Source organism: Notolepis coatsorum (genome assembly GCF_963971535.1).
Source record: "Notolepis coatsorum genome assembly, chromosome: 11".
Lineage (NCBI taxonomy): Eukaryota > Metazoa > Chordata > Actinopteri > Aulopiformes > Paralepididae > Notolepis > Notolepis coatsorum.
Window position 1 is genome coordinate 71,222,992 of NC_140175.1, and position 21,656 is coordinate 71,244,647.

Sequence of the window (21,656 nt, forward strand, 5' to 3'; positions counted from 1 at the left end):
TGGTTTTGATAGTCTATCAGTGAGCTGGATGCAATCCTACCTGGAGGGGAGAGAGCAGATGGTGGAGGTAAACGGTACCCTATCCCCCCCCCTCACAGTAAGCTGTGGTGTTCCACAAGGAAGCATACTAGGTCCGCTACTGTTCCTAATTTATGCAAATGACATGTCGTCAGCTTGTGACTGCAACTTATTCCTGTTTGCTGACGACTCAGCCCTGCTGGTCTCTGACAAGAACAAGTTACAGCCTTACAGGTTGGAAAAAAACCTCAGCTCAGAACTAGGCAAAATCTGCATATGGCTCGCTGATAACAAACTATCATTACATATGGGCAAAACAGAGTCCATTCTCTTCGGTTCAAATAACAAATGCTCACTTAAAACAGCGCAGGTTCGTGGCTGCCACAGGCTTGCCCCTTGAGAGGATTCTCCGGCGCTGCAGCTGGACCCTACTCGGCTGAGGAGTGTACAATTGACGTATCTCAAACCCCCGGAAGCAAAAGCTGTGATTGGAGAATCAAGAAAAGAGGGCAGGGCTTGAGATAATGTCAATTTCTGCACTTAACATAGGAGAACACTTGGGGTAATCACACCACACATGTTCCTTGATTGATTGATTGATTGAAAACTTTATTAACAGATTGCAGAATGGGTACAATACAGTACAGCTCAATACACACAATTGTTAAGGGGATGCAGACCAGAGAAAGACTTTCGTCTTGTTTACACCAGGGTCCCCCATTTTCAATTCTCAATCCTTCCAGTTTTAGACAGCAATGAGGAACTCACATCTGTGCCATGGAAGGTTAAAATGTTGTATTTCTTTTTAATACCTGTGCAAACCTAACCCAAGAATAGCTGCTTTGGACAGGGAACCAGTTATCTTAAATAAAACAGGTGAGGCAGCTCTCCTCTATACAAGGAATCCTGTGACCCAATCAACTTTAATACTGAAGGCATTTCTGCAGTCACCGCATTGAAGCAACAACAGTTAAAACATAGCCACTGTGAACCCTTTTAAAACCAAACTGATAAAGATAGAGGTGTGCTTATCATGGTGCACTCTCAAGAAGTAGGTAGGTTAAATTCACCTATGGTTTGTATGGTTAGTCCCTGGGTGATCCAGTTACCAACATGCAGAAAACGCAAACACTTGCTTGAAATGTGTAGGAACAGCTAAGTTGAATTCCATTACCTTGTGACCAGTTATGCTCATTTGGAATGTTAATCCTATCACTTGACTGGGTTAGTTCAAAGCCAACACTGAACTAAAGGTTAGGTAACAGTTACCTAATAACGTTAGCCACGGTCAGCTATCCTATCCTACATGCTCAAAGTCTGGGCACAATTCCCTCAATTCAACAAATGCAGGAATTTGGAAGAAAACACCAAGTATTCTTTTGCGCTTAGAAGATTGCCAGAAATAAGGACCGTTAGGAAATAATAGAGTATGTTCTATTGCTAGAAAATTAAATAGCATTTTCTATTCACATTCTCAGCTGATTTGGGGCGAGAGTGAGCAGCCCTGGTCCAAGCTAATGCCGTTACGTTTATGCCCCATTAAGCACACCTCCACTTAACCTTCTGTTGTGAGACCGAGTAGGCCAGATAAGGTATCCAATCAAAGTAAGGTTACATTTACAAAGGCAGAAAATGTATATTTAAGCATTTGTGGCATAGATCCATATAACAAATCTTGGTACAGGAGTGCTGATTTGAGACCCATTTAACTAATAAATATATTCCGGTGACGGGACCACTAATCCTAGATCAGTACTCATCTACTCCGTGGATCTTTTTAGACACCCAGGAGAACATCTGGACCAGTACGCATAAACTGAGAAACCACATTCGGATTCTTCCGTTTAAACAGCCAGTAGATGAAATCAATGCCACAAAGAGGTAAAAATGGGGTAAAGTGAAACACAACAGACAGTTTTCTGGCTTTGGGCTCAGGCATGAAGAATGATTACAAAATTATATCAACACAAAAGGCCGCCAATCTTCAACAAAACCAAAAATCTCAATAGTTATATTCAGTCAAACGTAGACGCACTCATATCTCTTAGCATTCAAAAAAAAAATAATAATCCAGTTCTACAATGTACATCACAATAATACAATCTTTTCTGATTTACAATGTATAAAAGGCGTTCAATGGAACACTTATTTACACACACACGCACGCAAACGTACACAATATACAGTGTTAGACTCGCCATAGAGGTGGTTATAGAGGGAGGGGTTGTGTCTGTGGAATATCGGGCTAAATTAGACAACGTTGCTTTGAAATGCAAAATGGGATTACAAAAACGGGTGAAAATAAATAAAAATCTGAAATGATTTTCATCCCAGTTCTTCTGAGTGTAACATAATAGAAAACATTCTAATCTCTCTATAAGATCTACAGAGGCTGTCTTTACACAAGAACTGTTAATGGCATATATATTGTATGATCTTCATATCTGTAGGGAGGGGGGAAATCACATTCTGTGTTGTTCCTCTTCATTCAGATGGCCATAAAAAGATCAGATCTGTGCCCGATCGATGTTTTGCACCTGTATAAATCCAATGACACACACACACACAATGTACAAGACACAATGAAACTACTGGACTCTGGTCGTGAGAGCCATCAGATGAGAGGGAACAGCATGAGGAAGGAGTCCAGCTCGGACTAGTGACAGAAGCAAAAGGAAGGAGGGACAGTGGACTTCCCAGTCAAGTCAAAAAACCCTTTGTGATCCAGTAGAAAAATCCGTAACACAAATATTAAACAGAGCTGCCCCGTGCTAACATTGAGCTGTTTGGCAAAAAAAATTAAAAAAAATTTAAAAATATGATAAGAAAACAGAGTAGGCAAAGTAGTGTAACACGAACATACAATTAGCTGATTCTTCATATTCAGGTAAATCTTATTTTTTTAGGTTATTGCTGCTCAGAGTTTTTCAGGGGTTTGTTTGCATTTCAGGGGCGCTAAATATCTTATCTGGCAAGAATAGATAACAGGGTGCGTTTTGTTATTTGGTACAACATATCAGCAAGTATCTAGAGATGCTAGATTATTCAAGAATTTGGCAAATGAGTGATTGGGTGTCATATTGAGACAAGGTTTCCATTTCACATCCCTTCCTACTAGCGCTAAATGAATGACTCCTGACTTGCAGTTACCTTTTCCTTCAACTTACATTTTCTTTCCAAATAAAGTGAATTTCTTGTCATTCACTAGATCAAACTAAACAGAATGAACTAATTGTTCACTACAGCCACCAGGTTAATAAATGCCACTAGGTTTGCCAAACTTTTCAAATAAATGACTTTTACATAGTCCTCAACTAAATGGTTTTGATTCCATATCTGTAATAATAACTAAAGTACTAAAGGAGGTGTACTGTACTAGGTACTGTAATTCGTTTTCAGTTCATTGCAGCTCTTAAAGAGGCCATATTATGCTTTTACCTTTCTTTAGTGTTATATAGCTGGAGCAGCATGTGGAACAGTTATAAGATCCAAAGTCCACACCAAGTTATTCTCTACGACAGGAACCACTGACTGTTCTATAAACTGCTTGAAATCCCTTGTTTGTAGTCCAGCCTTTTATTCTGCTAATATCTACATCACTATGTAACACAATAGTTTACTCTAGGCATATATATCTACTGACATTTATTATTGTTCACTCTTGGTGGCTACTTTATCTTTTTTAGAGAAACGGTTTACTAAATGTTTCGGACAGCATTTTAGGCGAGAAATAAAATATAAATGAGCTGGATCTGATCTGCAATGTCTAGTTTTACAGTTTGATCTGAACTTCGTGAACCAGGATGTGCAGCCACACAAGGGAAATGCAGCTCATTTTAATTGGGTAAATGGACTGCATTCATATAGCGCTTTTGTCCAAAGTGCTTTACAACTTATGCCTCTCATTCACCCATTCACTCACACACTAATGGTGGGGGCAACCATGCAAGGTGCCAACCTGCTCATCGGGAGCAGTTAGGGGGTTAAGTGTTCGACACGCTGCCCGGGAGGAGCCGGAACCGAACTGGGAACTTTCTGATTACCAGACGACTGATCTACCTCCTGAGCCAGTCGCGAGAGACAGGAGCCAAAACTGCCTGTTTGAGGCTGACTGAGCCTAACTGCATGTACAGCTGTAACTAGGTGCTTTTTGGTCATAATAACATGCAAATGTTTTTTAAATAGACCACGAAAATTAAACATTAAACAGGGAAGTGGCCATAATATGGGCTCTTTAAAACAAAAGATCGACCTTAAAAACCTACTTCTATAATCTATGTACAGTTCCATTTTTATGTGTTTACAAGTTCCTCCCAAAGCTAAAAACAAGTGGGCCATTCTCTCACTCTCGAGCTGAGACCATCACTGATCAGAAACTTTGTTCTGTTGTTTCTCGCTCAGGAGAAAGTTGTTCATACTCACAAATAGTGACTGAACTGTCTTGCCATTAGATTAATATACAACATGTGAACGCCACTTCAAGGGTGGATGTTTCCTCCAATGGTAGCATAGACATCCAGGGGTCTATATGACAGCCAGAGGACCGGACAGTCCAACACACCGTAGGGGTTCTTGAATGGGTCAAGACCCAACATGGGGTTGTATGCCTGGTTGTGGCAGGACCCCATGAGTGCTGGCAATTCTAATGCGCCTGGGTCCCAGGTGTAAGATTTCGGGTCTTGGCCTGAAAACGTTTTAAGAATCTCTCAACTGGACTAAATTGTCATCTTAGTCTCACATCACATCCTGACCATTGACCTCCATCCATCTCTCCTCCTATAACCTCTGACCTCCCTCCTATAACCATCTCTACTGAAGGACTTCCATCAAGTGTCCTCCTGTTTTCTTAATTTTAAGAGCACCAAAATAACATAAATAGTAACACACAACAGATACACACATACACACACACACACACGTGTGCGCACCCACATACACACACGTTAAAACGGGGGAAATGGGTATTTTCTCTAAAAGCAAAGAGTCTCTGTTTCTCCGTTGGTCTCCATGGTAATTATACGATTCCCTCGTCGTCATGGTAACTAAACGTCCAGGATTTCCTCGGCCGTGCCGCCGCAGCGTAACCGGTAGCGACCGGTGCGCCAGCTGATGGTGGGGTCCCACAGAGCGGACAGGAAGATCTGGATCGTCATGGACTCCCTGATAAACCAGGCTACTGCATAGTCCAGCTTGGAGAAGGAGAGGGGGCCGCCCTGGACAGAGAGAGGGAGGGATGGATGGAAAGAAAGATGCAGAGACAGACATGTTAGTCGAACATAAAGGCAACCACATTGTCGAGCTTGGAGAAGGGTATATGGGACCAACCTAAGCTCATAAGCTGCCTTTAAATTAACATATGGTAGGGCGGCTACGTGGTGCAGTGGGCAAGGCGCTCACCACGAATACTGGAGGCTGGGCTCAAACAGATCATCTCCCTGTTCGAGCCCAGCGCTCCACATTGCTTTCAGTTTAGCTGGTCGTCCGCACTAATACACATTGGCAGTATTAGGGGGAGGGAAACTGATGGGTGGGGATCGGGCGTTGTGGACAGCGACTCCTACAGGTCGGTTGGTGCGCCTGCACAGTAGAATCAGGAAGCGACGGGGGCGGGGCCCCTCCAAAACCCAGACCCCGACGCTGAAAAATCGAGCCGTGCAGGTGGAAAGATGCGACTGCCGTTACCTCAATTATCGGAGGGGACTCGTGCTATGTATGACTTAGTCCACATTGCAGCCGGCTTGTGGGAGGCAAGAAACAACATTCAAAGACAGGGGAGGGTTGAATTGGACGATACGAAAATTGGGATGGGAAAAAAATAGAAAATGGGAGAAAAAGTGGATAAAAAATTAAATTAACATATGGTTAATATAATAACTTGTAAAACAATAAAGAATTTCAACAATAGCAGGCACTATATTGAACAGGACAATAAATACTGAACAGAAAATTGTAAATAGACATATGTAAATAAACAACTCCCCAAAACGAAACAGAAAATAATAAATTAAATAAGTGCACAGAGTGCATTCAAGCATTATGAATTAACATACAGTCTACCTGATAACTTTCTCTTGTTGATCAGATCTCAAAAGCTTGCCCCTAGCCCAAGTAAACATGCAGTTAGCATAAATTCAGATTCAAAATATAGCTGACCTTTGGATATAAAATATTAGTTTTCTTTCGGTCAAAATATTGCACATAAAACTTTGGAGCACTATTCAGCACTATCCAGGATATGTGAGCGCCTACGGATTCCTTGTGATGTCCAGTTACACATGATGCCACTATGGCCACTGTACTGTTAGGGTCGGCAGCAGCTCAGGAGGAAGAGCGCTTGTCTGGTAGTCGGAAGGTTCTCGATTTTTTTTCTTTGATTCCTGATTCTCCCAGCAGAGTGTCAAAGTGTTTTTGAGCAAATGGTAAATGGCTGCATTTATATTGCGATTTTATCCAAAGAGCTTTACAATTTGTTCCTCACATTTTACCCATTCACTCACACATTCCCACAGCGATGGCGATGGTAGAGGCAACCATGCAAGGTGCCAACCTGCTCATCAGGAGCAGTTAGGGGTTAAGTGTCTTGCTCAAGGACACTTTCACAAGCTGCCTGGGAGGATGGGAATTTAACCTGGAACCTCCGGATTACCAGACTACTGCTCTACCTCCTGAGCCACTGTCGCCCCAATATAGAGCAAGACACTTAACCCCTAACTGCTCCTGACCTCCGCCATCGGTGTGTGGATGTGTGAATGGACGGGTGAATGAGAGGCATAAGTTGTAAAGTGCTTTAGATAAAAGCTCTATATGAATGCAGTCCATTTATCATTTACTGTTAAAATTAAGCCTGCTAGAGTCCATGAAAGATGGTAATGTTGGTGGTTACCATGGTCATTTCAATATCGGCCAATACGACACTTTAAAAACAGCCACTATTGGCCAGATATAACGGCAATCCAATATGTTGTCTGATCTCTATCGGAGTTATTAAGATTGATGTATGTATTGTAGAGCAATTCTGTAGGTCCTATGGTGTTAAAATGGGCTTCATTACTGTGAAATCATTTGTGATAAGTGTATAAACAGGGCTCAACATTAAGGGCCTCCTGAATGGAAGGCTGTGGCATCCTTTATGCAGAAGGATGTTTGTTTAAAAATATTTATTTAAGTGCTGTGTCTAATTCTAACAATAGAACAATGGTGAATATAAACCTTCAAAACAAAGTTCAAATCGAGGGCGGGGTCCTAATGTACCTTGAAGCATAAAAAACAAGATATTCCAGCACATCCACACTCTTCACTGCATTGACTTCAGGGACAACAGTAGAAGTACAGTAGAAGTAGTGCAGACAAGACACGTTTCAGTCAAACGCTAGAGATGGACTCTACTACTTTGCATTCCTTGTACTACTGCCTCTGCATTAAAAATGCATTGAAGTTAATCTTCCGAGAGCGCCGGTACAGTTCTTGGTGGGGTGGGGGTGCGGTGGGAATGGGTGGGGTGCGGTGAATGTGACTGTTAAATTCCTTAGTCATGATGTTCTGCTTTGTGTTCTCATCTGTGGCAACAATACAGTACAGCTCAATACACACAATTGTTAAGGGGATGCAGACCAGAGAAAGACTTTCGTCTTGTTTACATCAGGGTCCCCCATTTTCAATTAATCTAGACATTTATGACATACCTGATTTACAAATACAGTACTGTTTGTGATACAAAAATAGTCTAAAAACGAGTATATACATTTGACGAAAAAACTGTACATTGGAGGTAGTTGGGTGGGTGGGGTCGGGGGGGGTTGGGTGGGGGGGGGCAACTGTACATTGGAGGGGGTTGGGTTAGGACATTTACAGGGGCCATTTTCGAATTGCAGTCTCCCGTAGGTGCTCTTTGAGAGTGTTTTTGAAAGTGGGTAGTGATTCACATTCCTTTACAGCTGTGGGTAGGGCGTTCCACATTGATATGGCATAATTGCTAAACGTGTTTAGTACCTTGTTTGAGCCGAATCTGGGTTTAACATGATTTGTGGCGCTCCCTCTGGTGTTGTGGTCATGGTATTCACTGACCTTTGGGAAGTATTTTGACATGTACATGGGTACCTTAGTCTTTTTTTTTTTTTTCACTTTTTCTCCCATTTTCTATATTTTCTCCCATCCCAATTTCGTATCATCCAATTCAACCCTCCCCTGTCACGAACGCTGTTTCTTGCCTCCCACAAGCTGGCTGCAATGTGGACTAAGTCATACATAGCACAAGTCCCCTCCGGTACTTGAGGTAACAGCAGTCGCATCTTTTCACCTGCGCAGCTCGATCTCTCAGTGGCGAGGAGTACCGCGTGGGAGGCTCACGCTGCCCCCGACACTTCCTGATTCTACTGCGCAGGCGCACCAACCGACCTGTAGGAGTCGCTGTCCACAACGCCCGATCCCCACCCATCAGTTTCCCACCCCCTAATACGGCCAATGTGTATTAGTATGAACGACCAGCTAAACTGAAAGCAATGTGGAGCGCTGGGCTCGAACAGGCGAGCCTAGCGTCTCCGCATTTGTGGCGAGCGCCTTGCCCACTACACCACGTAGCCGCCCATGGGTACCAGTTAGTCGTGTAGTGTATCTTGTAGACCAGGCCCATTGCACGTTGCTGTACTCTGTCATCTACTCTAAGCCATCCTAGGTTGTCAAAGTGAGCAGGGGTGAGGTGGGTTCTAGGAGTAAGGTCAAGCAGTAGTCTGACCAGTTTGTTTTGTGATGTTTGTAATTTTGTTTTTAGCGCCTTTGAGGGTGCTTTGGTACCATGAGGTGCAAGCATAGCCGTAGTACCCTTGAATGAGTGCTCCTGCCAGAGTCTTCAGGGAATTCTTGTTTACCAGAGAGGAGATCCGGTAAAAGAATCTAGTTCGTTGGTTGACTTTTTTTATTACATTGGATGCCATTTTGTCACAGGAAAGATTTGTCTCTAGGATGGAACCTAGGTATGTAATTTCATCTTCCTTGTGACAATATTGTCACCCACTGTAACTAAGAAGCCGTCGGTCTTGCTGAGTTTGTTATTTGAACCGAAGAGAATGGACTCTGTTTTACCCAGGTGTAATGATAGTTTGTTATCAACAAGCCAGGTGCAGATTCTGCCTAGTTCAGAGCTGAGGGTTTTTTCAACCTGTATCTTGTTCTTGTCAGAGACCAGCAGGGCTGAGTCGTCCACGAACAGGAACAAGTTGCAGTCACAAGCTGACGACATGTCATTTGCATAAATTAGGAACAGTAGCGGTCCTAGTATGCTTCCTTGTGGAACACCACAGCTCACTGGGGGGGGGATAGGGTACCGTTTACCTCCACCATCTGCTCTCTCCCATCCAGGTAGGAATTGTAGGATTGCAGCCAGCTCACTAATAGACTATCAAAACCAATTGCTTTTAGCTTGTCAATCAGAATGGAGTGATTGACAGTGACGAAGGCCATTTGTAGGTCCAGCATGACCATGCCGCAGTATTTGCCCGTGTCCACCTCTTATTTGCTGTGGTCGTTCAAATAGAGAAGGCATGTGTCAGTGGAGTGGGATGTTCTGAAGCCAGATTGGAATTCGTAGATTAGATTTTCCGCGAGGTACTTTTCGACTTGTCCATGACTTTCGAGATGGAGGTAAGAATAGAAACAGGGCGGTAGTTGCCTGGGTCTAATTTGCTGCCCTTTTTGTGCAGGGGGGTTACTCTCGCAATTTTTAAGTCTTTGGGTACGTGTCCCTGTTTTATGGAGAGGTTTATTATGTGTGTGATGACTGTAAGCAGCAGGGGGAGATAAGGACAGATCCGCTGCTTATCTTCACTATACAAGTGCAATAATGTGCCAATCGGCCAAACTCCTTCTGTTTCAAGATGATTTTTCATTGTTTGTCGTTTTGAGAAAATCGGAGACAAGCCAACATTTTTATTGGAACAGGTGAAACTATCTCAGACCATTGGCATATTTCTTTTCACTTGTTTTAAGGAAACAAGATACAGAATCAAATTACTTTAGGAACTTTAAGTTCCTTCTGCCTATTGTTCTCTGCGTTTGCAATGTAGTGGAAAGATCAGCCAAGATTAGGCTAATTATTCCGGTGACGCGTCTCATTAGAACATGGAAGGACAGTCAGGCGGTTAGGTGGCCGAGCGGAGATTGCGTTCGTCACCAACCCCGGAGCTGTGAGCTGGATTCGTCTGTTCGAATCCAGCTCACAGCTCCGGGGTTGTCACCAGCTTGGCTGGCCGTCTGCACTAATACAATTGGCTGTATTAGAGGGTGGGAGAAGCTGGCGGGGTGGGTCCGGGTCGTTGTAAACAGCGACTCCTACAGTTCGGTCGGGGCGCCTGCTAAGCGCGGATAGGACTCAAGGGGGATAGTGTGGTCCTCCCACACGCTACGCCCCCTCGATAAGAATCCGCGCTGCCAGGTGAAAAGAAGCGGTGATTGGCTGGACGTGTGTCGGAGGAAGCACGTGGTAGCCTCCACTCTCCCAGATGATCTGACTGTGGGGGGTAAGTGCGCAGCGACCAGGAAGGGACTGGGAATTGGCATACGACTAACATTGGGATGGGAGAAAATCGGAGGAAAATGGAGGGGGAAAAAGACCAAAAAAAAAAAAAAAAGAACATGGAAGGACAATTTTCTCTGATCAGATCTTCGTGATCACAGTTAAATGAACAGACCAATGTTCCCTGCATACTCTTTTGCCATATATTGGTCCTCGCCAGTGTTGTAGTACTCGAGTCCAGGACCGAGTCACAAGTCCGAGTCATCAGTGCTCGAGTCCAAGTCGAGTCACGAGTCCTGAAAATCAGCCCAGGACTCGGACTCGAGCATTGACTGCATTCGGACTCTGAAGGTGCAGACGAGGACTCAAGAATTTGTTTTTGTAATAGCCCCTAATCATTTGGCATAAGATATTGATGGCTATATTAATACTGTAACATAATTCAATTTTGTGCAAGGGCAGACATGTGTGTTCCACCTACATGCAGATTGACGTTGATACCCTCATGTTCAGTACTTAAGATGCCTAAAGATATGCCCCGAATTGTGCGCTTTTCTTACAGATTTTACATAAAATTCCAGCAAGAGCACTGCTAGATGTTTGATATGTAAACGAACTATTGAAGAGAAGACCGGGACAACCTCAAACTTCAACAGACATCTGTCAAGGATGCACCCAGAAAAGTAAGTGAGATGTAATCAGTTGATGATATGGTTGATGATCAGTTAACGTGAGCTAACTAGCTAGTTAGCTAACGTGAAATACATCTCGGACGAGAATCGGGCTTAAGGGGTTTTAAAAATGAACGTCATCTATAAATAAATAACTTGGTTCTAATTATATTAAGCCCGATCGGCCCGATACCGGTCCGAGATGTATTTCACGTTAGCTAACTAGCAAGTTATTTATTTATAGATGACGTTAATTGTAACTGAGGGGTACAATCCCCTGACTGTATTGATAAGTATGGTATCATTAAACCACTACCGCTTTATGTACTTTAATTACTGGCCATACAGTACACGATATCTAAGTATGATGAACACTTTCCCACATATGAAATCAGGTCCACACAAAGGTAATAGTCAAATATTTAATATATAGCAAAAGGTACATATAATAGTTACTTATTACATTTATGATTTGAATTGAATGCTCTTGTAAGGCAAATGAGTACTCGTATGCAAATCAACACTGAATGTCCAATCTCTGGTTACACAGGAAGCAAGTATACAACCTGGCTCTTAGGGGATTATATCTATGGTCACTTAATGATTATAGCTGGATAATATACTGAAGGGGTCCCGCCGGTTGTAAGCCAGTAGGGGGGGTAGGAGAGCCGTCGGCTGTATCCCGTCTGGTCAACGATTTCTAGGGAGAGTCCAGGTACAGAACACAGTGCCCGTAGAACCTTGATCCGCAGATGAATACACTTGGGCTCTCTTGTAGACGATAGCTGTAGCTGTCGCTGTCGGTCCACAACGAAGAAGAAGCGAGGCGACCTCAGTCTGGTCTGAGCGCCGTCTCACCTTGGCTCCTCTTGGGGTAAATCCAACACTCACCGGTGTTGGCGATTATCCGCTCCACAAATCAAAGCACCAAAGCAAATAGATATTCCATGCCGTATAGGGCTCAGCAGTCGTCGGGGTAGGTAATCCAATGTGCAGGTCCACTCGTCCTCGCCCAGAACTCCTCGGATGAAAGCACCACGCGTGGTCTGCCCAACCTGGTTAAGACTCTAGATAACGCGAGGAAACGATGGGGGTGCTGCTCACTCTAGAACTCTAACCGAACGATGCACCATACATAGACTATTATTACTTAATAGAAATACGGTGCCAAACTCTGGCAATTCAGCTATTAATTCGCACGAGGTATCACTGCTATTCTAAGGCCAAACAGGCCGTACTACACCGCACGCGGTATCGTGGGGTGAGGCTTCACGTCTTGTTACTTAGTTGGGTAGAAGGGTAAAGGACTAAGAGGAATTCTACATTTCTTGCGCCATATTTATATGCACGGTGGACAAGTAGTGCCGCTCTGCTTTCGGTAGCCGTATTCCTGCGCGGAGCTGAGGCTAGTAAAGGCATGTCTCGTCGGTACCTTTGAACTTGAACGCCAGGGGCTTGTCCCTGGCGCCTGGACCTTTTGTCCAATAAGAGAATGAACTATTATGGGCTGTAGTAGAATAAAGGGATATTCAGTGTATATGTACAAGGAATATACAAGGGATATCAAACGATATACGAATACTATTAAATATATATCCATAAATAAATATATATATTCGGTTTAATCTGATCCTTCACAACATTAATCTTTAAAAACCCTTAAAACCGATCGGCCCGATACCGGTCTGAGATGAATTCTCACGTTACAAATAGATCAATATAGTCCGTATTAAAAGCTAGCTACGTCACGTGTACGTATTTCACTGATTCTTGAGAGTTGGGACAAAACATGTCCTACATAGAAAAGTCTAATTTATATAAAAAATTAAGAAATTCATAATGAGTGATATACTCACAAAGTTACATCTAAAGGTATTGTATATACTGATGTTTTGTTTTAGCACATATTTGTTTTTTGGGGGATATTTGTTTAAATGTATAATCTGTGGTTAGAAGCTCCCATGTTAATTATCTTGTCCTCAGCAAGGGGTTACATTATTGACCAGCCCAAAAAAGCTTGAAAGACCTCTCCACTTGTGAAAACATACATATCAAATCAAAGATAAGGGTTATACATGTATAAAACAATGCATGCCATGAAACTCAAATAATATTGCCCATATAAATCTACCTATCAAAGTTGTGTCCTCAGTTTATGTCAACTCTGTCAGACCTTTTCATAAACCTAATTAAATCAGGCAATAGCATGGCTAGCTCTATCCCTGAGGACCCCTTTTCCTTCCCCTGAATGTGGTGAATGAAACACTACCACACATGGTCTGGTAAGTTTTACACTTTTTGATATTTTAGACAAACAATGTCAATATTCCGATGGTCACAGCTGGAACATGTCAACACCGTCTCTCCGTTATTATACTTTTAAAAAAACAATAGTGGATTGAATTCAAGTGTTTCAGTGAGATTATTAAGACAGCTAGCAACTGCCAAAAAACTAGCTAGCTGCAGTGCACAATACAGGCTTGGAGGGAAAATGTGTGCCCTTTTGTCAACTCCGTCAGACGTCAACTCCATCAGATTGTGTGTCTGACGGAGTTGACGTGTAAACTGATGGAGTTGACAAATCCATCAATAACCTCATAATATGCTATTATTATACTATTTTTGAACATGGTAAAGGATTTAAATGTTATTTCAGAGTTTTATCTGCACAGAAGTGTGCATATAATAGCATGCATCAGAGCATGGCCAGGCTGTGGTCTGCTTATTGAATAATTGTCTTACTTTCCCAGCACATGTGTTAATAAATAAATATAAATATATCACTTGTCTACGTTGATTGATTGATTGATGTAAAATATGGTGCAGTGTGTAGTTTTCACTACCAAACATCTACACTCTTGCCTCTTATAGAGCGGGGAAGGAGTTCCATGTTGCCCTTTCATATCCCAGAAGAGATACAAGACAGAAGAAAACAGTTATTCTTGTTATTATACTGTTTACTTAGATCATCAGAGCAGAGGGGCACGGTGGTAAACTGTGGATATTTGTTAGGTTTTAGTGAGTTTTTCCTTACCTTCGCGTGGGGTATGTCTGGGAGTGCTTGCATTCTTTCATTTATTTGCATTTATTTTAAATTTGTTGGACCTTATGGTGTTCTTGTTCTGTTCTTGACTTATTGTTATGTTTCTTCTTGACTTGTTTAAAGAAGACGTGGGGACATTAACGTGTGTTGTCGGGCCTTACAAATAAATTTGATTTGATTTCATCTTAATATCTTTATAATAATTCTTAATATAGGACCAGGCCTGTACGCTGCGACGAGATCGTCGCAAATTGCCCCCTAATTTGGCCGGTGCGAATGAAAAATTATATCTACTCGCAAGCTTGCGAATAGTGATTTCACCCCTTCATTCGCATTTCACTACACTAACATTAGCCTACAACCAGGGCTGTACAGGCGACATAATGTTGCGGTTGTAATTTCATTAGACAGACCAGCGCGGACATTTAATAACATGCAATTTAATTGACACGAGCAATGGGCTAACGTTAGCTGGTGGTCCCGAGTGAAGCAGGGACGGCGGAGCTATAGGCTAACGTTAGCTGGTGGTCCCGAGTGAAGCAGGGACGTTGGAAAAGTGAGGAAAGGGGGTGGGTTATATTGACAAGTGACAACGCTTGACAACAGAAGTTTAAACATAACTTCATATTTATTAGTTATTCGTTTCTGTATATCATCCACTGTGACTTTCCATCTCCGTGTTAGACTCTTCCTGTTTACATTCGAGTGTGACGTCATCACCTACGGCAGCTTAGACGATCAAAACGCGAACCTAGAACAAAACCCGGGGGGGGGGGGGGCTGGCTCTCTTGTGCGTTCTCGCCCCCTCTCTCTCTCTCGCTCTGTCTCTACATTCAATGATTTAAAGTAGCCAAACGTTACAGACAGTATAAATACTAACTGGATAGTTGATGATAAACATTTAATTTCATTATCTGAAATATTCTAAAATCATTAAGTCTGCTATAAGCCATTATCCCTTTGTGTGTAATTATTATTTTCTCACAGTAGTATATATATATATATATGTGTGTGTGTGTGTGTTTGGCTAAAGTGGATAGAAAACACAGTACTGTGCAAAAAAAGGGCACCCAAGAGTTTTTATATAAATAGTCTTAGATGTAAATAATTTTTTTTATTAGTGTGTCAGTAGACTACTCTTAGTACATTTTCATTAAATAATTTTTTAAAGCATCTTCATGGTTTAATAATGCAAACATATGTTGCAGGGACTTATTATAATCATCATATTGGCGTGACTGTATGCATCAAAGGGTTAAATCAAGCATTTCTAAGTGCTTTAGGAAATGTCAAAATATTGCGATATATATTGTGTATCGTGATATGGCCAAAAAATATCGCAATATCATTTAGAGGCCATATCGCCCAGCCCTACTATAATGGTAAAATAGTTATTTAAAAATTTGCCCCTAAAAAATATTATTTGCCCCTAAATTTCTCATTTAGGGGCAAGTGTGCCCCTAGTGAAAAAGCTTAGCGTACAGCCCTGAGGACTGGTTCATGCACGTCTAGATTGCTGCATCATCCTTTCTCTGACTTTCCATCCATAGTGTAATACATTATGGTATGGAGTGATCAACAGGATAATTCTTTGCTAGTCAGTTGTCACAATCTTATCAGTTGTAATTAAGGCTGTCAAAGTTAACACGGTATTAACGCGTTATCGCCCGATTCTATTAACGCCACTATTTTTTTTAACTCACGATTAACTTTTAAGATTATTATTATTTTTTTATTACTAGACTTCACTCAGGTGTATTATTGATGCTCTCATTGATGCTATGTTTGTTTCTGAAGTGTGTGTGTGTGTGTGTGTGTGTGTGTGTGTGAGATATATATAGAGAGAGAGGGGGGTGAGAGAGATGAGGAAGGGGCAAGAGAGAAAGAGAGCCGGGAGAGTGTGAGTGTGTGAGAGAGAGAGAGAGAGGGGGGGTGTGTGATTACTCAGCCCTTGTGTGGGTGAATGTAACAAGTTCCTAACGTTTTCTTTCCCCTATTATTTCATGCACACTTTATTCATCGTTTTAAATTATTATTTTCTTTTAAAGTTATTTTGTGCATCACTCTGTTTTGAATTTGATGCAAATTTGCAATGCATGAGGGTCATCCTTTTGTGTTAAATGGCTGCATAAAGCAAGCATTTGTTGACTCATGTTGATAAGATTATTAAAACTTGGAACTTGAAAAATATCTGTTTAAGGTAGATAAAAAAAGATATGTTAAAAGAAATGCGATTAATTCATGATTAATCGCGAGTTAACTATGGACAATCATGCGATTAATCACGATTATATATTTTAATCGATTGACAGCACTAGTTGTAATATACCCTAGGATTATTGGAATGAATGTCTTTGAATTTTCTCCCACTGCTTCCACTGAACATGGATGTTGTCTGCACAAGCCAGTGTGAAGATGTTTGCAACATCTAGTTGTAGAAACTACGCACTGCAGCTTTAACGTCAATCAATCAATCATGTTTAGTAAATAGACACCTGATTTTATAGTCTTATTCTAATACATTTTCATGACTTTTGTATTATAGGAAAGCATGGCTATACAGAAATTGTCAGTTGAGGAGCGAAGGAGAAGAAATAGAGAGTACCAATGAAAGAGAAGAGAAGAATTACACAGTGACGAAGAGAGCAAACATGTCATGCAAGAGCAGGAAAGACAAAGGTGGAAAAAGAGGGTTCAAGACAAAAAAGTTATAGAAATAGACAAGATGGGAGACAGGGCACAGAGGTATCGGAGAAAATATTGGAGAGAGGTCCAGAAAAGGTGCAGATAGAAAAGGTCCTGTGAAGGTGCGGTGCTGGAGGCACTCATTAAGTGTCTAGGTATAGTCCCTTTTGAGCCATGTCTTCAGATGGTGAATGGAATGGCAAATGGCACTTCTGCAAAATGACAGGGAGAGACAGCGAAAGACAAAAAATTTCAAGCATAACCTGCGCTTGAAGATGGACAGTGGAAAAAGAGGAAGGGTCGAGCAGAGAGGGAAAGAGAGAAAAATACATACTGCTTACTGCTTGTATTTCACAGAACAGTCAGATGGAAATGACTGGAAATTAAATGTTTCAACAGTGGAAAAAAGAGGAAGGGTGGGGCAGAGAGGGAGGGAGAGAAAAATACATACTGCTGACTGCTTGTATTTCACAGAACAGTCAGATGGGAATTACTGGAAATGAAATGTTTCAACACTTCAACAGTGAAAAAAAGAGGAAGCATGGAGCAGAGACGGGACGCCCTAAATGTTGCCGCTAAATGTGGCAACATTGACCAAATGTTTTCTTGCACCACGGGACCACCAGGTTAGTCAGTGATAAAAATAAACATGCTAGCTAGCTAACATAGCTAATGTTACCATGCATCATCATCATCCCCTGTCATTTTTTCCCCCCATAAATCTTTTATTCAACTTCAGTCCTGATCATAACCATTTAAATTTTTCTTGTAATGTCAGATTAAAAATGAAATACTCGAACTTTTCTGATTTCTGAGTTGTTAAGTCTGACATTACAAAAACTAAAAATCCATCAAAATCAGTGTTGTTGCTAATCATTGACACATGATGATTATAACAATTATTAGCCTGTAATAATCCCCCCCAGAAAAATCCACTTTGCATTTGATATATTGAAAATATTTAAATGTGTGTTTTTTTTAACAATAATTTGTGATGCCATCACAAACAATGGCATTTAAAGGGTAAACATTTTAAAAGTCCTGCACCAGCATGCAGGGAATTAAGTCATTGTAACAAAAATCTTCCTGGTGGGGGACCCCCAGACCCCCTGCTTAAAGATTTGCCTGACTTGGGCTATATTTCGCACTATATTTCCTGGCCTGAATAATTCCCCCAGTCCGGCCCTGCAAAGGGGTGAAAAATGGTAAAATCTGCCATTTTGAAATACAAAATGATGTAAGTTAGAGTTATCATATCCGAAAATGTTTCCTATATTTTAATTCCCCACAAGAAACACATATTTTAGACACCCCTCATGTTAAGATTTCTTTAAAATTCATGTTTGCACAAAAGTATGGTCCGCCCTAATATGATGACCACTGGTGGCTAGCCAAGATCATCGATGTGGATACTGATCAACAAGATGTAAAAGTGGAATTTCTGCATCCCCATGGTCCAACAGAAAAGGTTCCGTTTCTGCCCAGTTCAAGACATCATAGTGAAACTAATCGGAAATGCAGAAGGAAACGAAGAGAAGTGCAGGGTGAGAAAGTGGAGATCAGGAAGTTGGGTAGATGAAAACAGGGACGAGAAGAAGGGGTCCTGGTCTCCATTACTGTTTTTGTTGTTGGAAACAGTGCATTTTGTAATAGTTGGAAACAGTGTATGTAAAGTTTGTTGTTATTACAATTGAGTTAACAAAATGTTCAGTATAAGACAAGGAGTTATTAGTTCTTATCATTGTCACTTCCATCTGTTTAAAAAAATGCATGTGTTCATTTATCAGAGATGCATATACAATTTAGTCAACTCTGTCAGTTTCTCGTCAACTCCGTCAGATCTTTGTTTTTGTTAATTCTGTGGAAAATACAAATTCCTTCTTCAGTTTATGTTGTTTAAGTAATAAAGGAGCATCAGATCTTCATCCTCTTGTCTTATTTACTTAATGATCTTTTGTTTATCATATCAAAATTAAAAACAAAGTTTGAAAATGCAAATATTCTAAATCTGTGTTTTCAGAATGGTTTGAAATTACACCTGAGGTTTATATATTATATTTGATTGCATACCAGAGTAACTAAACACTATTACAACATACTTCAGAACTTTAGATTCTTGTTGGACTGGAATAATTAGAATTATATACTTTTTTGTGTGTCTGACGGAGTTAACCCAAATCAAGTTTCAAAGGGAAACATGTGAATTTGTTCAAAATGTTTTTCTATGTAGAGCCCGCACCTTTACATGGTTAAATAGCTCAGACCTTTCTCTACATGAATATACAACTCTAATCAATATAGTGTGCATTCTCAAAATATAATATTAAAAAGTGTTTTGTCCCGACTCTCAAGAATCAGTGATTTTACATCGTCGCCCACACAACATGTGTACAGAAAATAGCTAACGTTGTTACTTGGACTGTTAGCTGGCTGGCCGACTGTAAATATGTGGATATTTTTCTTTGCATATATATATGCAGCATTGGATGTACTAAATAAAAAAAAAAAAAAAATAGACATGCTTTTGAATAGTATGGTCTGGGTCTGTCTTCTAACAATATCACAGCCTCCATGACCCAACTACAGTAGACTCACAAAGGATAGAGTTAACACTCAGCTAGGTAGCATGCAACATAATTCAACCAATAAATACATGACTAGGTTTAGCTCATTAATCCCTGTCCTGTCAGTCTCATATAAATTATTCATACTTTTCATTCATCCAGCTATCTTACATGAGTTAATCTACTAATATGAGCATGTTAGTTAGCCTATATAGATAACTAAATATATAACGTAACTGGTAATGGTTCAAACAGCTATGTGTATAATGTGTATAATTTGTATTCTTATTACAGATATTATTATAGCCATACACATTTTTAGCTGTGAGAAATTACTTGACACAGTTTGGCATCAGCAAGCTAAAGTGTGCATCCCATCTTCCCCTAGGTTCCAAGAATACCATGCCTCAACTGCTTCAGATGTGACCAGCTGCTTCAGGTCAGAAGACCATTTTTCCGTGATGGACAGCAAAGGATGTACGATCTCAAACATCCACGTCAGAAGGCAAAATCTCTTTCCAATGGCAGTTAAATCTGGATTTAGTACCACCAGGTGCCCGATACAGGGCAGCAAAGACTGTGAATGAAATCTACTGCAAGTACAGTTACTTTTGTATAATGTCCATAGCGCCGCCATTTTTCACCAGATTGCGACATGTTCTTTTTGTACAGAATGGTAAAGAAACAATATACGTTGTATTTTATGGCAATAACGTTCAGGTTTGTTGGATGGCTGAGAGATATAATCACGAAGATTACGTTTAAAAATAATTCTTCGCATAGAATATTTTCAGCAGTTTTGACAGCGGCTGGTGTGAGCTGGGTAGCGTAGTTTTATGAAATATTGCATGTGTGCGAGTGCATTTTGGCTTTTGTGTCACAAAGTAAATAAACTCCCTTTGGTGACCGCTGTGTCATTTGTGTGTAATGTAGACTTTTTTATTTTTATGTCAGCTCTTTGACTGCCAGAGTGAAGTGGACTCAACCTTGATGACTTGGACTCGGGTAATGGGGACTTGACTCGGACTCTGGCTCCTCTTTGGTGACTTGGACTCTGGCTCCTCTTTGATGACTTGGACTCGGACTAGGGTAATGGGGCTTGACTCGGACTCTGGCTCCTCTTTGGTGACTTGGACTGGAACACTGGGGAGTCAAGACTCAACCTCGAGGTTTAGTGACTCGACTACAACACTGAACCATTGAACAGGAACTTTCAACAAACCGCACAATGCACTGGCAACTCACAGAGTCCAGATGACATATACAAGGAGCGACGGATCTTTAAATACTTGAGCTGCAAACATTTCACCTGCTTAGTTCATACAATCTAAATGGAGGTCTGTAGTTCCGGGGGAAGTCCCTAGTTCCCTGCAGTGCAAGCACGGCTTATGACTGTGATAAAAAGTCTACCCATATAACTCTGTATAATATACCTACAGTACCTACTCTTACTAGTTATACCACTGGCCAGTATGACTTACTACCATAGTGTTTTTATACCTGCATCACTGTACACAATACTATAACACTGACTGTACATACATTGTTACTAGGGATGTTCGATATTGGCTTTTTTACTGATATCCGATATACCGATATTGTCCAACTCTTAATTTCCGATACCGATATCAACTGATACCGAAATATGCAGGGTTTCCCCCCCCCAAAGAAATGGAATAATTTCAGGTAATTAACATTACATATCTCTTGTCGTGGAATTAACACAACATTATGCATACCTTTGACAATAAATAAAATAAGAATTTGTTCTTACTTGCTTGCCTGGGTAAATAAAGGTTAAATAAATGTAAAACATATATATATAACGTACTTTTCGGACTATAAGCCGCGGCTTTTCCCCCCATTTTTCGACCCTGCGGCTTATATAACGGTGCGGCTAATCTATGGATTTTTACAGCTAACTGGGCGCACTCCCTCAGCTCTGTGACCGTCAGATCAGACTCCTTAATCTGCTGCAGCAGTGCACGCCTTGCCCCTCCTCCTCCCCCTCACAGACCCACATCAACAAACCATTACGGCAAGAGTCTAGTGTATGAGCAGCTCAGGGCTCCTCTTTCAACATAACTGAAGCATTAAACAAAATGACCCAGTCAACGAACTATTCACTTTAGTTTATTTATACATGAGGCGTTGTCTAATGTTATCTA

At 41.1% G+C, this 21,656-nt stretch overlaps 1 protein-coding gene across 1 annotated transcript in view; it reads right to left on the reverse strand.

Annotated features, from left to right (window-relative positions):
• Positions 1-790: 790 nt before the first annotated feature.
• The window catches only part of ugcg (UDP-glucose ceramide glucosyltransferase), a 60,786-nt gene continuing 39,920 nt past the window's right edge, over positions 791-21,656 (reverse strand). The window contains exon 10 of the mRNA XM_084324451.1: positions 791-5,231. Coding sequence (XP_084180577.1) covers positions 5,061-5,231 — 171 coding nt within the window. The 3' untranslated portion in view covers positions 791-5,060. The remainder of the gene's footprint in view (positions 5,232-21,656) is intronic.